The 20450-nt window shown below is 36.8% G+C and overlaps 1 protein-coding gene across 2 annotated transcripts; it reads left to right on the top strand.

Annotated features, from left to right (window-relative positions):
- The first annotated feature begins 1666 nt into the window (after nt 1-1666).
- Nucleotides 1667-20223, top strand: LOC149072196 (SEC14-like protein 2). 2 transcript variants are annotated; one of them, XM_089246515.1, is made up of 13 exons: nt 1667-1861; nt 3431-3557; nt 5329-5398; nt 5788-5831; nt 8139-8201; nt 9496-9589; nt 12148-12242; nt 12335-12413; nt 12866-12946; nt 13161-13250; nt 14592-14704; nt 15454-15781; nt 20077-20223. In XM_089246515.1, exons 2-13 carry the CDS (start codon nt 3510-3512, stop codon nt 20172-20174), a joined length of 1203 nt encoding a protein of 400 aa, XP_089102641.1. In that variant the 5' UTR covers nt 1667-1861; nt 3431-3509; the 3' UTR covers nt 20175-20223. The 2 variants fall into 2 exon arrangements, with proteins under 2 accessions (XP_089102641.1, XP_089102642.1); XM_089246516.1 differs by lacking the exon at nt 5329-5398.
- Nucleotides 20224-20450: the final 227 nt, after the last annotated feature.

Consider the following 20450-nt stretch of genomic DNA (forward strand, 5'->3'; position numbering starts at 1 on the left):
GGATGGATAGAAAGGACATGAATTATTAATTCGCCGTCAATCGACTGCTTCGACAAGGGGACGCCAGTATCGACTGGTAAGGGGTAATTCTAGGTTGTGGTGTCGCAGGATTGTTGATAAATGGAATAGCTTACCCCCGGGAGTAGTACATGTTGGGGTAAATCGAGAAGCCATCCATACTTGGAATAAGACAACTATAAATATTTTTTATGGGCGTTGTATAATATTTTATGTTCCATATATAGTTTTGAAATGACATTTTTAATTGGGGGAAAGGTTGCTGTATTTTAGAAATATATGGCATCCATATTTGTTACGGGCATCTTTTCCTCAGTCACCTCGTTGGGCATTCTGCCTGTTGTGGCCTTGTATTTATATTCATTTTCACTGACTTTCCTGGTATTGTATATTTATAGAATAAGGAAATACAAAAATATATCGCAATACACAATCCAGAAATACCTGTCCTTCGAAGTGAATTATGTATTATTTTATAATATATATGTAAATATATTATTATACATATATTAAATTACTATTTCATCATGTTCAGAAATTTTCATAACGTTTCCTTTAATTTGCGCGATCGGTGAATAATGCAGAATCAAGCGTGGATCCAAAGGGGGGGGCGCGGTGGGAGTGATCGTCTCTCCCAAGTGCTGAATAACATGAGGGGGGGATTTGTCTGTCCCGTAAAATACGGGATGATCCAATGTACCAATAAGTCGCTTCTTCGACACATCAACCGGGGATCCACCTGCCTCTGCTCAATTCGCAGCTGAGGATGTCTGACTTCTCTCCATTCGAAGTTGCCTCCACTATATTCACAGCTGGAAATATCTGCATCGGCTTCATTCGCAGCTGAAGATAACTGCCTCTGCTCTATTCGAGTTTGAAGACGCCTGCCTAAGTACATTCGCAGATGAAGATGCCTGCCTTCGCTCCATTTTCATTTGAAAATATCTGCCTCCACTCCATTCGCATCTGAGGATATCTGCCTCCTCCCCATGCGAAGCTGCCTCCACTATATTCGCAGCTGAAGATATCTGCCTCGGCTTCATTCGCAACTAGAGGTGCGTGCTTCCGCTCCATTCACAGCTGAAGGTGTTTGGTGTGCGGTAGATCAAGTTGATAAGGTACTCTCCTGAAGTATCAAAGGATGTTTAGAGGTGTCGCGTGTTTGATACCCGGTTCGTCCTTGTCAGAAACTTTCCTGACTCGGGGATACAACAGAAACGGTGACTATGACCGCAGGGAGTCCCCCCATCGAGGGGTTAGACCAGCGGGGGAGAGACCATAGGAGCGATCACTTCTCCCAAGAGCCAGATCTGTCCCGTAAAATACGGGACGATTCCATGAATTAGTGCAATCCGCCCCTCCCGACATATCGTTCTGGATCCGCGCCTGCGCAGAATAAACGTGTCGGCGCTTGTGAATTTTTCATTACTTTTTCAAACATGCGATGACATTATTCTCTATAAAAGAACAGGTTTGAGAGTTGAAAAAAAATCTTCTTCCTGAAACCTCAATGTCAAAAAAATAGTGCATTCTCGCATCAATTCGGCTTTTCGTGACGTCATTTGACGTCGTAAAAATCGTCATGAAGGCGATTTGAGAATCAAGGAAAGAAAAAACCCTGCATGTTATTTTTCTGTAACAGTGGTAGTTAAAAAAAATGATGGCGAGGAGAACAGGAAATTCTTCTTTTGATGAAACTTAAATACAGTTTTCGCTCGTGCAGGTTCAAACATCTGCTCAGTCCATGTTATTGAGAAGTTGTTTCCGCGTGCAAACGCAAGTTTTCACTCCAATTTTTAGGCCGCAAGTGCCACGGTGAAATGGAACTTATATGACCGTTATAGTGAGTTTGAAAGTTTCTATTTTTTTTTGAACTATATATATATATATATAGATATAGATATATATATATTATATCACCACGTGAACGATATATTCAGTATTCAAGTCCCGGGTGGTTTATAACAAACTAGCTGTCACCCGCGGCTTCGCTAGCGTGGATTTGCTAATCTGAAAATTACTCGGCGATGATTCCCCCATATAATATTTGAACGCCTCATGACACGATATAGGTTATGTAGGAGTTCGTTCTCATGATCGACTTGGGGGGGGGGGTTAATTTTCAGAAATGCCGCCTTAATAGTTATCTACATTATAAAATATAATACTGACCACACATTTCATATTTACAACTTCAGTGGTTTCGGCTTGGCCATGATTGCCCCATATAACCATTGAACCGCCTTATGACCCCCTTAGAGGTTGAAATTTGAAAAGTCCTTCCTTAGTGAGAGTCTTTAGATTATAAAATAAAACTACTGACTAAATTTCATATTTGTAGCTCCAGCGGTTTCGGCTTGGCGTGATTTCTCTGTTACTTTTGAGAGAATACCCCTTATCACTCTATTAGGGTCGAATTTCGAGAAACTCCTTTTCAGTGAATCTTTACCTGATAAAGTAACACTACTGACAAAATTTCATATCTACAGCTTTAGCGGTTTCACCTGAATGATTCGATGATGAATCAGTCATTAAGTAGGGTAAAAAAGTAGGATAAGTAGGTTATTTTTAAAATAGCTCAATGATTAAAAAATTATCAACAGTCAACAATGATTAAAAAACAGTTAAAAAATGTTTAAAACAGCTCAAACAATGATTTAAAAAACTCAATGATTGAAAAAGCAGCTCAAGCAATTATTGAGAAAAACAGCTGAAACAATAATTAAAAAAACAGTTCAAACAATGATTAAAGAATTAGCTAAGGTCATGTCATCTTTATAGACATTTCTCCATTTAATACTGATGCAATATTTGCGTATTATTACTGATAATTTGTTAAAAATGTATTTAAGGATATCGATTAGTTGTTAAATTGTGATTAGGGACTAATTTGGGTCTTCCGTCTCAAAACTTTGCCGACTCTGGTTTAGTTTGTATTGCTGTGCTATCAATGTCCCTAACTTCTGTGATGTGTTATCTATGCACCCCGATATTCTATTGTCTGAATTCCGTGGAACGAACGACAGTAACCTACCACTGAATGCAGACAACAACAGTATAGAAACATTGAGCGACTCTGATAAGAGACGTCATAGTCACTGATAGCAATATATAATAGATGGCGTGACAGAACACCCCAAGAAATTGTCTTGAAGAGTATTTCTTTTCTGAAGTTAGATTCTTTACTGTTAGATTCTTTACTGTTAGATTCTTTACTGTTAGATTCTTTACTGTTAGATTCTTTACTGTTAGATTCTTTACTGTTAGATTCTTTACTGTTAGATTCTTTACTGTTAGATTCTTTACTGTTTCATTCTCTCACCGAAAATCTAAATTATTTTTTAAAAAGATCTCTCACATAAATTTGAAATATTTATGTCAAGAAAGTTTTTCTTTATATCACAATTTTTAGTTGTTTTATGGAAAATATCGGAGCATTAATATATAATTTACCTGTGTGGGGAAATTTGCATTGAAGAAAAGGCTGTAATATGGACGAGAAAAGTCTTGACGAAGAGAAAAAATTGATTCTGCAACAGGTAAGTTATCATGATTTATTATCATGACTCATCAAACCGTGAAAAAATTAGTCATTAGCAAATAATTGATTAGTGTAATATATCAGGGGCTCATTTATAGTTTTGCCGCCCGTGGGCTATACGAATTTCGTCACCCTTCTCCCATTCCAGTCTGATTTTCTTGACGACTTTTTCCTTGAATTGTCCACCCTGTGCTATAATCCGCTTGGCCTCCCCCACCACTCTTGTAAGTACACCTGTGTGAGTCACTGTTTTGATCACTCCCATGCTCACACACTCTGTAAGTCACTCTTTTGGTCACTCACGTGCTTGCGCACCGTTTTGGTCACTCACATGCTTGCACCCTGTTTTGGTCACTCGCATGTTTGCACACTGTTTTGGTAACTTGCACACTCACTAGGTCACTCTTTTGGTCGCTCACCGAAATTGTTCCTTGCTTTATGGGTTACTCTTTTGATCATTTGTATGTTTACACATGCTCTAGGTCATTCAGATGCTTTCACCTTCACTAGGTCCTGGTCCCTTGCTTTGTATATCACTCTTTTGATTATTTAAAAGCTTTCTCACGCTCTAAGTCACTCTTTTGCTCAATCACGTGCTGCAAACTCTCTAGGCTACTCTTTTGGTCATTCACTAACCTAGTCCCTTGCTGTCTGGGCAGAGACGGATTCATTGAGATTCATACAAATTTTGCCACCTTTCTCCCATTCTACGAACTTTCTTGGCTACTAATTAATCAAATTTTCCACCCTGGGCTACAGCCCGCTAAGCCACCTGAAAATACGCTACTTTGTAACATGGATGAAATGAAGATCAAGAGTAAATGAAGAGAGACACTATATTCGTGAAGATTAAATTAAAATTAAGTGAATGACAATAATATTCTTTCTTTCGATATAGGGTTACATCAGTAGTAGCAACTTAGCGCAGGAAGTGGGCTATATTTAACGCATTTATTGAAAATATACAGGGTCTCCTGTAAGCCCTAATGCGGCCTTTATCTCATCAATCGTTCGTCGTAGAGGTATAGATTCAATTTAAAAAATACTCAAAATCTGTTCAGAAGTCATCCTGTACAAGTTTTGAGAGTGAATACACGTGTCATAAAATGAAAAAAAATCTAAATTTTATATGGTCCTAAAAACCGAATATGATAGCGTTCCCCCTCTCTTCTCTGAGGCCAACAAAAAAACTTTTCTAACAAAAACACGTTCCTAAGTGTAAGGACTACTTACTGACCTCACAAGCAGTCTGCTTGTGACATCTGTCCATTTTCCCTCAGAATATTCAAGGAAATAAATTCCCTGCTTGTGCCAGTATCATCGTTGTGTGGAAAAGAAATGATAGGGCTGAAAATTGGCGATTTCTATGCCCTACATCCGATCACTATGCAGTATTTGTGAGCCAATCGGGAAGATTCTACGCCAAAATAAGAAGAAACCAAATAGGACGCTGTGTTTCAAAATGTGGCAAACTTGCTAGGTAGCCTGAATGGCGTAGGGCTTCTATCTCTAGGAGGTGCTAGTTGAAGGCGACTGCTCTACGACGAATGGTTTATGAAATAAAGGCCGCATTAGCACTTACAAGACACTCTGTATATCTGCAGTGAAAGATTTAATATCGGTTTGTCCTTCGTTCACCTTCTTTATTGTAGAGTTTTTAAAGAATATGATAGAAACAATGCGCTGAATTATTATTCAATTGTCTTTTATAGTTGAAATTTTTCAATAAAAATTAAACACTGTATTACTTATGTGTGTTGTCATTATAGTTCAGAAAAAATATGTCAGATTTACTCCAACAAAAACATGATGATCGATTTTTACTGCGATGGCTGAGAGGTAATCATTCACTTTTTTTTACGCATTGATTTTCGGAAAAGAAGTCTAATAGACATATTATTAAGGATAGTAATAAACATATTATAAGAATAGACATATATTAAGGCATTTTATTGACGGAATATTAAATGATAAAACAATAATGTTGGACTGGAAAAATAAAACATCGACTAATTGGCTGTTTTGTTCTTTACAAATCAGCATCAATTTTAGCCTGAAGGGCAAGAATAGATATTCTTCTTCAGCAGAATCCACGATAAAATAGCAATTTTATGAGGCAAAAGTATATACGTATTCAATATTTTAATGGAATTTTTCTATTTTTGCAGCTTTTTATAATTGTGCTCATTAAAATGTATCGGTAATCAATTCCGTTCCTTATTTTATAGCAAGAGATTTCAATATACGAGAAGCAGAAAAGATGTTACGGGAGGTAAGAGAGATTTTTGTTTCTAATAAATATAATTATTCACTTACAGTTCTGGAATCTAAAAGATATCCCATTACTAGTATTTGAGACCAATAACCCAGAAAAGGTAATAGGACCAGGTTCTATTTGAGTATTACATGTTGCTGTATTTCGGTTTTAATTTAATATGCATTAAAGTTCCCGTGCTCCGAGTAGTTTTTCTCAAAAACTGCTTATCCGAATACAGCTAAATTTTTAGGATATCTTAATGAGACTATGAGAGAGATTTGTGAGACCAAAAAAAGTTCAATTTTCAACCACCAGGTAAAAAAGTGGTGCTTTTTTATTGAATTTTCTTTCCCATGGACCGACCATATAGCGTGCACACTCACCAAATTTCAACGGAATATGTCCTTCAGAACGGGGGACACACATAGGTCGAAGTAGGGTGACCAGATGAGGTGCTAGCAAAACCGGGACAAATCTCGGAAAAGTTTGTTAAAAACCGGGACGAAACCGGGACATTTTCAAAACTCTCATCTGGTGGGTATTTACAGTGTAAAATTGCAAACTAACAATGTATTGCGAAAATATTAGCCCAATACGTCTACGGCACAAAAACGAGTAAAACATCAGGATATGGAAGTCAATGTTGCCAGAAATCCCGTCTCGTATATACGTGATTGAAGGGCGTATGTCATGAACGGCGTTACACTATATACTCATAAATACTGGGGGGGGGGGGTATTTTAAGTACCCTTAGTCTCATATTGTAACGTTTATGCTTCTACGCACAGTCAACCCTCGGTTTACGAACTTACTAATTCGTTCCGGATGTTCGTTCGCAAACCGAATTGTTACGAAACCGAAATATATACCCCCCCCCCCTCCAAGGAATCAACGAAAAATTGAAGTATTGTCTGAGGCTTTCATGGCCGGCGTTCGATGACTTGCAAGCGGTTTCCGGACTATTAGCGCATGGTCTAAGGGATTTCCTTCCTATCGTTTCGCCCACATCTGTAGTAGGCATCTTCTGAGGTTACGTAGATTTCAGCGACAAGCCACACAAGCTTCGCGCATTAAGAGTCATCGACTCGCGCGTTCTCTATGTACACTTCTAAAGCTTGATCGGCCGTAGACGAACCTCATTGGTGAGAAGGAAATCCCTTAGACCATGGCCTAATAGCCCGGATACCTCTTGCAAGTCATCAATGTAAAACTGATTAATTCGTTCCAAATACTTCGAACATTTTCAGTGTGAACTTTCACAGCAGTGCTTTACGCTCAAGTGCATAACGTAAAACCGATTGAAATCATTAGGCTAATACTGAAAACGGGTATCGATCGAAGAGACAATCCCAGCCTTACGAGATAATGAGCTTATATCACATCTACAATCTCAGTGTCAAACCCCTCGAAATTTTTGCCTGCAATCTGGCCACAAATCCTTCACAAAACTCAATTCATTTTTCATTTCATTCATTTTCCAAACGGGGCTTCAATGGAAAAAAAAATGCCGAGCAGGCTTATATTCACCAAACCACATCCATTCAAGCCACAATATTGCACGCGTAAACGGGGCTACAATGTTTCAAAACTGTTTCGGCGTCTTTTGGTTACATAAAGTATTAACACAACAAAAGTATAACAGTGGAATAATAAATTCCTAGCATAATATCTAACGTAACTAAAAGTTGAAACGGCGAAAATATTGAAAATAATTTATTTCATTGCGGAAGCAAAAACCAGAACAAACAGGCGTCCCGAAAGCCTTTTTCGGAACAGGACGGAAAGTAACTTCAAACCGGGACATCTGGCCACCCTAAGTTGGAAACCGGGACATCTGGCCACCCTAAGTTGGAGTAGTGTTAGTATACTGACAGGTATACTCTCTTCCGACCATGTCTCCATTGCTCTGAACAGACAGACAGACATGACCGCTAACAGCCCAGAGAGACCATCTTGGGATGGTTTGCGCTCTTTCCCAAAGGTCTGAACAGTGTGTGTCAGTATACTGAAACTACCCAGACCTATATAGCGCCCGTTCTGGTAGACGTATTCCATTGCAACTTGGTATATACGCTATATGGACCATGGGAAAATATAAAATGTAATAAAAAGTGCTACTTTTTCACCTGGTGGAAGAAAATTGAACTTTTTTTTTAATTTCATAAATCTTTCCTACGGTCTCATTAAGATATCCTAAAAATTTGGCTGTATTCGGATAAGCAGTTTTTGAGAAAAACTACTCAGATTACAGGAACTTTAATTATAATTACCCTGTACATACTTATTTTAACTCTAAATTGAAAACAAAAACTTTTTCTGCAGGATTTCAAACTGAGAAAAAAATTGAAGGTTGATAATGTGCTGAGAGATTACAAACTTCCTGAGGTAAATTATTTATATTTTTTAATATTCCACACTATAGAACATCGAGTGACCGCTTTTCAAAATTTAGTCGCCATTTGTAATTTTTAAAATTTGAAAATTTCCCTCCGTGACTTTTCCTAATTTGTCTAAGGCCGGGATTGCACTATAAGAGTTTGGTAAAAGTCCTTTTATAAAACTTGACAAAGGCAGCCAAAAAGGTCACCGGTTGCATTTTCTAGAATGTAACCAATAACCTTATTGATTGGATTTTTCAAGTTTTATAAAAGGAGTTTTATCAAACTTTTATAGTGTGATCCCGGCCTTATGGAATCTTGGAGCAGAAACGAAAATTTTAAATCCTTTCGTTGGTTTTTAAAAACTTTTAGCTAGAGCTACCGAGAGGTCATTTTGTGACCGCAGTTGATAATTTCATTGCTTAACCTTTAAATATAACATTATATAACATTTAAATATACTATGAATGCATTTTTTAAGAAATAAAATTTACCCATCTTTTTTTCTAAAAGTAGGGCATAGCGTCGGAATTTTTTGTTATTGGTATTTTGTTACCAATCAGCTACAACTAACTAGAAAACTAAAATGCCTAAATAAAAAATATGTGTAGGAGCTCTTTGCATATGCTGTAAATACATATGTGGGGATATTTTTTTGTTAATGAATATGCACTTTAAAAAGTAAAATATGCATTCTAAAAATATGGTTTTTTTTGCGTGGTGATTTTTTAACGCATATTTTCTCATTTTTGGTAGATATTTGGAATTTTTTAATTTCTTCAAGATTTTTTAGTGTATATTTTGGGTTTTTTAATGTATATTTTGACATTTTTGATTGCATATTTTGACATTTTTGATTGCATATTTTGACATTTTTGATTGCATATTTCGGCATTTTTATGTGCATGTATGAAAATTTTTAGAGCATACACATATATATATTTTGCCACCCTTTTAGTGCATATAATCGGGGCTCTAGTAATCGCCTCGTACATCACAGTGCAATATAACATTTTTGTTATAAGTGGCATGGTAAAATCTCCAAAACAAGAGCCAATTAGTCCTTTTCATAAGGATATTCGCGTTCGGCTTATGAAAATGTTTCAGAATAGCATGCTTTCGTGTCAGATACAATTTCATTATTCTCCAGTATATTTAGAATCGGTTCAAAAATAAGAGAAATAAATATTTAAAACACTATTTGTGACATTAAAAAGAACAACATTTTTTGCATAGGATTGATGCCAATGAATGTTCTATAGAAATATTTCTTAAATTTCATTTTTTATTACTCGAGACAGGTTGCAAAGTCCTATTTACCAACAGCATTTCTTGGATTCAGCAAAATGGGGCATCTTGTGAGATTATTTCACAATGGCAGTTTGGATTCTAAAGGTATTAAAGCTCTATGATATTTATAGCAATGGTGTTGATGTGTTAATAATATGAAACAATTCAAATGTAATGTACACTGGCTTCCAAAGGTTAAGCACTCGACGGCTTATATAACACTTTAATCTTGCCCCTCTGGATTGGACTGTTAATGGAACACAAGAACATGGTATTCTGGCGTGAACTGTCCCTTCATGTAGAGCCTTCGGTGCATAGAACTTGCAGATATTGTCTAAGTGATGCTGCAATCATGGATGCAGCAGTTCTAGAAGTCGCTCGTCGATTCCACTTGGCCACTATAGCAATAAACCGGATTATGAAAACAATTCCAAACAAGTGTCAGACAGTTGACCAGAGACCTGTGCCCAGTCGACCAAGGGTTACCACCCCCTCTGATGATCGGTATATTTTTATAGTAGCCAAGCGGAATAAGCAACCTCCACAACTGTTACATCGATGGTTGGAGTTGTCGTGCATTCGGGACATGAAGATATTTTAATTAAAATAAAATAAATAAACTTTACGCATTGAAAACATCTACACCGTTGTGCAACGCAATATAATATTTTAATAAATTATGTATTCAAAAATTCGCTACAATTAATCTCACTTAGAATCTATTACTTGAATAGACAATTTAAATCAAGATAATGAGAGAATAATTTTCAAACTCGACAGAAACATACACTTATCATTGAAATTATTATAATTCTGCGTAAATTTAGTGACGTATTTTGTAGGTACAAAAACAAAATAAACAAACGGAAATAATGGCAGCATTGTTTTTAGTCCTTATTTTTGTCGATTTTATGATAAAAAATTTTCTGTTTTTCAGATATTGAAAGAACAATTCTTTTTAACATTATTCAATGGAGCAAATCGAGACAGATGATTTCTTAATGACCAGGGCCGTAACTTGGTTGCCCCAGCTGAAAAAGCATCCAGTTGCGGCCCTGCAGTGATGGTAACCTCTCTTCCAGCAAAATGTCCCTTTTGACTAAATGTTTCCCAAGCATTCCAAAAAATGTGCTTCCATCTAGCGGGGAAAATACGTAATCAAGTACTTTACAATAGAAAAGCATCGCACTCCATTAATTTCTTTATTTTTTCAAAAATTCTTTTGTTTGATGAACTCTCAAAATTTCCCGCAAATGCTAAGGAATTTCCCACTTAGACAAATATTGGCCAATTTTTCCCACGAATATGGGAAATTTCCCACGAGTTACCATCACTGCGGCCCTGTTAACGAAATGTAATGACCAGCGAGTAAGAAACATGCGCTATTGAAAAACTTATCTTAGCAGCGGTGAACAAACTCTGTGCAGTACGCTCATTGCACACTTTCCCTTACCAATAAATCTGTTTCTTTGAATAGGTTGCTTGTTTAGCTTTAAGGTTCCTATACACATTCAAGTATTCATTAAAAATTTCTAGACACACATTCCCTTGACCACATTATTATTTTTTGCCATTTGCTCTAAACTGTTATGATGACCAATAATAACAGTGGAATGAAAAGGATGAATCCCCACAACTTCTTTCGAGAGAAAAAAGCGAAATGATGGGAGAAGAAATGTGAGAATTCACACATAGACTTTGTATACATCAAAACAATAGTTGGCGTTGCAACGAGTTGCCGCTAAAACGGGTTTTTTTACATTGTAATTCCAATATGGAAGATTTGTTCACTGAAAATTTGTGGCTCAAAGCGGTGTTGGCGCTACAACGGGGCCAGATGATCACATGACGGTTCATTTCGGAATTCGTCTAGGCGTCAGAGAGACAATTTATTTTGGCTGTAGTCAAATCCAAGGAAAAAAAACGTTTGATATAGAGCGGTGTTTTTCAACCACCGGGCCCTGACATCATTCATATCGGGCAACGAGTGACTGGCCCGTTTTCTTTTTTCTCATTCATTTTCTTTTATTCGTGTGTTTGATCGGGCCTTCCACTTGCAAAAATAAATGAAACCGGGCTGCGGGCTTCCAAAAGTTGAGAACTACTGATATAGAGGACTTCAAGCGGTTTTCGCCGTAGATAAGAAGTCAAGACATCAGGTCGTGGATCAGAAAAAAAGAAAAGAAGTGTTTGAGTCGATGATTTATTAAAAGAAATTAAACGTACTTATTGGAAAACGCTCCCACGCGCGACACAGCATCACGTGCAGTGCCGTCTTAAGGCATGGGCCCACCCGGGCACGGCCCGGGGGCCTCAAGAGAAAAGGGGCCTCACAAAAATGAAATCTGGCTGAAATTTTCAAGAATTTGCCTGGTAGGGCCTCAGAAAAATCACTTGGCCCGGGGGCCCATGATGCTCTTAAGACGGCCCTGATCACATGGTAAGATAATATTTGCCTGAACTGTGCACCGGAGGCTCCACGTGAAGGGCACTGTACTCCCGAGTACCACGTGTTTGTGTTCCAATAATCATCCAATCCAGAGGGGCATGATTGAAGTGGTGTCGTTATGTTGTATAAGCCGTTACGTGCTTAACGTTTGGAAGCCAGTGTAGAATTCATTCATTTCAAAGCTTTTACGTCTGTCTCTTCGATAATTTTTCAGGTTTCATAAAATCGTTGACTATACAAGACATGATGCTTAGTGTAATTTGGATATTGGAATGGGACAGAGACAAATTGGAACAACACAACAAAAAGGTTTGATTTTAAGAATATTTTTCATCCAGTAAACGAGACATTATCATACTTAGACTGATCTTATATAATTGTTATCATTTTTTACATTACAGACTGGGAAAGACAAAGATACGAATGTGTACATTTTAGATTATTCCAAACTACGTTTGAGTCAGCATTGTTCTAGAGAAGGTAAGAAAATTTTTAAGTAAAAGTCAATATTTACCATTCATTAAAATTTAAGTACTGTACCATATTGTAGAAAGATGAAAACCAATGATTATAACCTCAAAATACAGACACCAAGCAGCTGTTTTGAGCTAATATAACCTCTTCTTCAGTGGTAGAAAGTCTGTTACAGCAGAATACTCGCTTGAAAAAAACACGTGGTTGTTGGTTGATACGTGTTTTGTTCATGCGAGTAGTCTGCACTATAACAGACTTTTTTAGCACTGAGTAAAGGGCTATATTAGCCTCATAACAGCTGTGTTTGGTGCCTTGTTTTCGTACTTTGAGTTATAACAGTTGGTTTTCATCTTTCTAGACTGTGCTCTAAAGGTATTTCTTTCACACTGTACCATATGAAATGTGCCTTATTAGTATAAAAACTTTATTCCATATCATTTATCTTTCTTTTATCACAGTTGTTCATTACTCCATTTTTCTTGCTCAGAAATATCAAGATCATTATCCAGAGACATTGCATATTTTATTCGCACTTAATGGTGAGCCTATAATTCAAAGATATCACAGAAATTTAGATTTATATTAACTATCGATAATGCAACCGAAAATATAGTTCATACTCACACATGCTTTAATTTTCATTTCGTTTACGTATTCATACAATCGAGATATTTTGTTTACATTAATTACATTAGCTAGTCTTTTCAATACGATTTCTTGAATTGAAATGATTCAAATATCCGATTTCTTTAGCTCCGAGTTTTATGGTGTATGTATACAATATAGCAGTGAGGCCATTCCTTGCAGAAAATGTTTGGAAGAAAATTAGGCTTCATGCAGCAGGTATGGTGTGGAGAGATCTTTTTTTCATTTTCCTTTAGTTTTCTTTCAGTATATACCGGGTGCATAGCAAAATCCCTTCATCCTGGACTCATTCGCGAACCGTTAATCCTAGAATAAAAAAGTAACTTTTTATTTGGTCACCCTGTCTTACAAAATCCAATTAGAAAGTTGTCTTGTCTCTCTTGAGCCCACCGAAAAATTGAATGTTTTCAAGTGCAATATTCACTGAGATATTTGAATTTGAAATAACTGAAACTGAAGGAAAGAACAGCATATGAAACGTAGAATGAGCTCGTCTGTTAGTTTATGTGGTTCTTTTCTTCATTTTCAGCAATTAATAAATTCAAATATCTCATTGGAAATATTTTGTGGGCTCAACAGAGACATGACAACTTTATAATTGGGTTTGTGACCAAATACGAGAGACCAGTGCCAAATTGTCCCGTTATGGGGCTTGAGATCCCACGTTGGGAATCACCGTTATAGCCAAATCCACAGCAAAAGCCAATATGGATTGACACGAGCCGCAGGCTATGACAACTAGGTTAGCTTTTGTTTTTGAGAGAATTTGATGCTTATTTTTTTGTTTCGAAAATATGACTATTTTCGTACTATTTCGTACTATTTTACTAAGTTTTAATTCAGCAATGCAGGCATACTTTGAACATTTCATCGTACATTGTTTATTTTATACCATTTCTAAGTTTAGGATGAGAATGCAAGTCTTGCCGAAGCAAGGAAAAAAAGTAACAAAAATAAATTTACTACACATTTCCATTCAATGACAATATGGATAAAAGGAGGCAACACTATCTAACACACAGGTGTTATGGGAATAGGCTGGCCATATTCCATTGTGGAAAAACATGGGAAAATACTAGACAATGCCGATTTTCACCAAAATCGTACCAATTATTTATAGCTTGAATTGCTGAAAAAATTGCCAGTTGCTGGAAACTTGAGGCTGCTACACATCTCAATGAATAAGGATGCTGGAATGTCAGGAAATGTCTACACGTGGGTACTCGTAAAGAAAATTCTGTACATAAAATACTGTACATTGGGAAAAACATGTTTTAAAAATAATTCTGACATATTTTTAAAGTTATAAAGTTATACTGATAGGTTACAAATTATACACATAAAAGTATTTTTAAGTATAAATGTGTAGTTTGAAAATACTCTTATTTGTATAATTTGTAACCTATTAGTATCTCTTTATAATTTTACAAATGCAGGGATTCCGCTCTATTGCTATAATGTCAATAGACCAATAATTAGAGGAGAACAATGCTGTTCTCTTTTGCTGAATCTTTTATTTAAGATAATACACTTATTTAGGTGACGACAGTTACAAAGAAGAACTATTTTCTCTTGTGCCTAAGGAAATTGTTCCTGCGTACCTTGGAGGCGAAAGGTATGAGCCTGAAGGTGATCCTACTTGTGATGGATTGGTGAGTGTAATATTCATGAAATCTTAATAGATTTGGGTGTTGTGAGTGGTTTTTGAGAACAAAAAATCATGTATTTTTACGGTGATAGGAATGTAATGTTGTTATTCATTTTCATTACTAGAATTACATTGACTAAAGATTCATATAAAGCCGAAATATAATGTGATTGATTGACCAGAAGTGAGGAAACACTTGACCATCTAGCTATTAAGCAATGTGATTTTAAAAATGGTCTTTAAAAATAAAATAAAAGGGAATTTTTTGGGTCATTGATCATCTGCTGGTCAACTTGCCTAATTCAAACTTTTGAATAATTCGAATTTTAGGAAATCTCCTTGAGTTTCCTACTCAATTGAATGTTGAAATTACCTGTTTCATTCGAACCTTTTCTTTTAACGTTTTCCGTATTTCGAAGTTTGATTCAGATATGCCATTTGCAAAAAAATCTGATTTTTTTTGTGACTAAGTAAGAAGCAATGATTTTTCGTTACCAGTTCCGCACACTGGCGCTTTTGTTTTTCCCCGTGAAGCTGGTGTTTTACCGGTTCTTGGATGACTTCATTAGCATCTCCCAATGTCAGATACAAATGCGGCTACTCAGAAAATACGATAACTTATACTATAAAACATTCATAAACTATGATGTGCTTTAATTTTGAAACTCACTGTATCTGTAAATGTGAATGGAATCATAGATGCATATGAAAACATTTTGTTTTATAAATTTAAACTGTTTGGCATTTTTTTAGCTGCATCGGAAACCAAAGATTCCATCATCGTTTTACGTTGCAGATCAAATGAGTCTCACATTCGATGACCCAGAAGTAAAAAAGAAAATTGTGCGTGAGAGGTCAATTTTCGAAATTGAACAAGTCATTAATAATCCCGGTATGGTTCTCTGCTGGGAGTTCCAAACCAAAGACCATAATATCAAATTTGGACTTTTCTTCAAAGACATTGAGAAAAGCAGTGACAAGAATGACAAAAATGCAATAGAAGAGCTGATTCCAGTCGAGAGCACCGAATCCAATGTCATCGTTGAGAAAGGAGAATACGTTTGTGAGAAAGAAGGCATATGTGAGTATTGTAATAATTTAGGGTTATCAGTCTTTCGTGCTTCAAGTATCTCATGAAAGTTAATAGGAGGCGTGAGTACTCCCTTGAAATGAGTAGGAGACTTGCGTATGCCTAAAATGCGTAGAAAGCTTGCTCCTCTCTAGATATGTGTAAAATGCTTGGTTTTCGCAAAAAAAAAGAATGAGTTGCAGGTGTATGGTAGTCCTTAAAACTTGAAAAGGGCTTGCTTTTCTGTAGATTATGTGTAGAAGGTCTGCTTTTCTCTAGAAATGCGTGTCAGGTGCGTGCACCCCGAAAAATATGAAGGAAATTGGTTTATCCCAAGAAATGCTTAGAAGGCATGCGCGTTCATAGAAATGTGTAAGAGACTCACGTACGCCTAGAAATGGGATTATGGTCTTCAAGAAAGTTGGGTACATTGAACGTGAACTTCTATGTCCTGCATGAAAAGTGGCAATTTCAATTTATTTTTCATCGCTATAATCTATTTTATACTATCCATTACCAGTCGTTACTTATTGTAAAGTGCCATATTTCCCCCTCGGTGAATTTCGAAACTAATTTTGTTTCATGCGGACACCTTCTTTCCAAGTCTTTATTAATCCTCACCCAAAATTTTATGCCGTTCTGGAAGTTGAATCGACCTACAGATGGCTTTCAGTAGTGCCAGCTCAATTATAACCAGCTTGTACAGTCGACGTCGTTTATTAGAATCAGGAATAATGTTATCATTCGGATATTTGGGAATAAGGAAAAAAACAGCGACGGGGAAAAACAGTTTCACCCGCATTTAACGCTGTTCTTTCCTAAATTTCCTCCGTTTTTCGAATTCGAATATCTCAGTGAATATCGCATTTATAAACGTGGAATTTTTTTGTTGGGATCAAAAGAGACAGGGCAACATCTTTCTTATTGGAAGTTAGAACGCAGAGGCACCGTATAAATAATTAAATTTTGTATCTCGATACATATACGGCCCCCGAGTGGAATAAATGACATATCTGAGATGGACATGTTATTTGGATACTTTTTCCATTGAAAGTATGCTTCTATAACCGACGGTTCAAGGGATAAAGGGTGTCTAAGGACTTAACACCCTGTATAACGATATATGGATATGGTAAAATAACTATAGCAATAAATATATTATAATATATTACTACGAATATGCCGATTATTATCATTTTCGTAGTGTATGTGTGTTTCAAAAAATGATCATCATGCTTACAGGAAAACTCTACGTGATGCAGATTTTTTACAATCATTTTTGAATTCAGAGCACCCCAAAATTAGTCTAAAAAAACTTATTTTACCAGTGTCAGAAAAAAATAGTCAAAAATTTTTGACCAGTGTTATTTGGTTTATTTTAGAGAGTTTGTAAACTGTTGATTTATGATAATATACACTGAAGAGCCAAAAAAACTGGTCACCTGCCTAATATCGAGTAGGGCCACCGCGAGCACGCAGAAGTGCCGCAACACGACGTAGCATGGACTCGACTAATGTCTGAAGTAGTGCTGGAGGTAATTGACACCATGAATCTTGCAGGGCTGTCCATAAATCCGTAGGAGTAAGAGGGGGTGGAGATCTCTTCTGAACAGCACGTTGCAAGGCATCCCAGATATGTTCAATAATGTTCATGTCTGGGGATTTAGGTGGCCAGCGGAAGTGTCTAAAGTCAGAAGAGTGTTCCTGGAGGGAGCCACTTTGTAGCAATTCTGGACGTGTGGGGTGTCGCATTGTCCTCCTCAAATTGTCCAAGTCCGTCGGAATGCACAATGGACATGAATGGGTGCAGGTGATCAGACCGGATGCTTACGTACCTGTCAGAGTCTAGACGTATCTAGACGTATCAGGGGTCCCATATCACACCAACTGCACACGCCCCATACCATCACAGAGCCTCCACCATCTTGAACAGTCCCCTGTTGACATGTAGGGTCCATGGATTCATGAGGTTGTCTCCATACCCGTACACGTCCATCAGCTCGAAGCAATTGGAACCGAGACTCGTCAGACCATAGACTTAAGATATAAATAGACCGCGCACGCTATTCATAAAACTTGTCGAACGTGAAGAAAAGATGAACAGTATTGTCGGGGAAAGAACAGGTTCTGCGCTATTACATTTGGCGCGTTTTCGCAGAAGCTAGGATGTTGCTGTAACGAAATTTGACTCAATTCGATCAAGTTGATGAAAACTTTCCTTCATTTTTTCAATGAATTTCACTCATTTTTATGTGAAATATTTAGGGAGTATCAGATTTGAAAAAATAAATTCTATAAAATAAACAAATATTGGAAAACGGAATTTTTTTATTTTCCATTAAGGGATAATTCTTAATAATTTCTTAACACATGGGTTTTTAAATTTTAATTGAATATATAATATTTGAAGGAAGTGAATATAAACAGTATAAATTTCATGAAATAAATTTTTTTGGCACAGTTTTTAATAGCTTTCTAAATATCTATACACACACAGGAAACAAAATATTGTATACAACAAATATATAATGTTTATGTTACTGTAAATTTGATAAATCCGTAGTGCGCGTTATCTTCAGAAATTATGCATAATAGTTGGTAAATATATGCATAATTACCAATATTTTTAGTAAGTTTGATGAATTTCGTAGCATTTATCACTTTTTACGAATGAATCGAATAATTCTCAAAATGAAGTTAGTAAGTTTGATGAATATGGAAAAAATCCATGCTGAAATATCACTTTATTTCAACAACTTCGTTCTGTCCGTATGAGATGCGTGCACTACACATATTTCGCCATAAAAATTAAATTAATAATAAATGCGAAGATAGAGAGAGATTTTTTTTCATCGGCTTAGTTCATGTTGGCTTTTGCTGTATTTATCAGCATATGCAAACATAACCGTTACGAAGAGGGGCAAAAATACTATTATTTTTAGAGGTTGTTATGCATTTTTATGCAAAACTGCAATTGTCTAGGGGGGGGGGAAGTTTTCTTCACATTCTATTTAAATAGAATATTTTTCATAAATTTCTCCTTCTGAAAAGCCTATTTTCTTCCAAGTTGAGCAAAACTCGAATGAACTCACTAGCTCGCCAAATCTCGCCAAATCTTGCGGAGACGTATATTTCAGTTAAAACTTCATAAAACTCACAATTTCAATCATTTATTGCCAAAAATTCTATTAAAACATTTAATAATGATTCATGACATTTGAATTTTACCAAAACTTGGAACTTTAATTGAATTAAATCCAAAATGGAGTCGTTAAAAACTGAGATTACGTCAGAAATCCATTGCATCGTCAATTTAATATTCCAATTTTTAATTTATAAGAAGGGGAATAAGCAAAAAAGTATTCCTTTGTGAAAGGATAATGTTCCTCCTTTCCTAAACCGTTCCGAACATCCGAAAGCTGCACACGTGGTGACCATTCTAATGAAAAATAAGACAGCACTTGGAGATCGTCATACGAACAGCCATAAGGAAAGCATTGCCAGCGAGATTCCCTGACCAGCCTTTCGACCGGAGTCACGTGACTCCGGATCTTTGCTTCACATTGTAACCCCTCGCGCGCACTCTATAGTATTATTACTCTGTGCGTCAGACCAGGCAACGTGTTTCCAGTCCTCAACAGTCCAATGTCGGTGTTGTCGGGCCCAGGCGAGGCGTAAAGCTTTGTGTCGTGCAGTCATCAAGGGTACACGAGTGGGCCTTCGGCTCCGAAAGCCCATATCGATGATGTTTCGGTGAATGGTTCGCACGCTGACACTTATTGATGGCCCAGCATTGAAATCTGCAGCAATTTGCGGAAGGGTTGCACGTCTGTCACGTTTAATGATTCTCGTCAGTCGTCCCGTTCTTGCACGATCTTTTTCCGGCCGCAGCGATGTCGTAGATTTAATTTTTTACCGGATTCCCGATATTCACGGTACACTCGTGAAAGGGTCGTACGTGAAAATCCAAATTTCATCGCTACCTCGGAGATGCTATGTCCCATCTCTCGTGCGCCGACTATAACACCACGTTCAAACTCACTTAAATCTCGATAACCTGCCACTGTAGCAGTAGTAACCGATCTAACAACTACGCCAGACACTTGTTGTGTTATATAGGCGTTGCCGACCGCAGCGCCGTACTCTGATTGGTTCCATATCTCTTTATTTGCATACGCATGCCTGTACCAGTTTTTTTGGCTCTTCAGTTTACTTCCGTAATGGATTTTGGGAAGAATGTTTCCAAAAATGGCTACTCAATACGCTAAATTACTTCAATACACAGTGTACTATTTTTTCGTTCATAGATATATTGCATTTCGACAACAAGTACTCCTGGCTGCGATCAAAGTATCTCTTCTATAAAGTGGAAGTACAACAACCTGATACAGCAATAGAAGAATAAAATGGAAATTTTAGACTGTAATAAAATATAAGCATTTTTTTTATTATGACGTGAATTGTGACATATTTTAGAAAGACACTTATTATATGATCCGTTCATTTTTGTATTATTTCATGTCACCATCGGAGACGGTAGTCAGCAGGGTTGGAGGATTCGACCGCAACGGGCAGTAAAATATTAAGTTGTGAACATAGTGCACGCTGGTGACCATTTCTGCAAATTGGCGCCGTTGCGTGATTGGATGGAAACCTGAATGAATGTGTACACCGTAACTCC

The sequence above is a fragment of the Pholcus phalangioides genome, unplaced genomic scaffold (genome assembly GCF_987345545.1).
Source record: "Pholcus phalangioides strain wild (caught in Gottingen) unplaced genomic scaffold, Ppha-v1.0 ptg000017l_1, whole genome shotgun sequence".
Lineage (NCBI taxonomy): Eukaryota > Metazoa > Arthropoda > Arachnida > Araneae > Pholcidae > Pholcus > Pholcus phalangioides.

What these genes read in the sequence shown, in the direction of transcription:
- LOC149072196 (XM_089246515.1), top strand. Translation starts at nt 3,510, where the DNA reads ATGGACGAGAAAAGTCTTGACGAAGAGAAAAAATTGATTCTGCAACAG. An exon ending in TTTACTGCGATGGCTGAGAG is followed by an intron (nt 5,399 to 5,787) that starts GTAATCATTCAC and finishes CTTATTTTATAG; the next exon opens with CAAGAGATTTCAATATACGA. An exon ending in TGGAACAACACAACAAAAAG is followed by an intron (nt 12,243 to 12,334) that starts GTTTGATTTTAA and finishes TTTACATTACAG; the next exon opens with ACTGGGAAAGACAAAGATAC.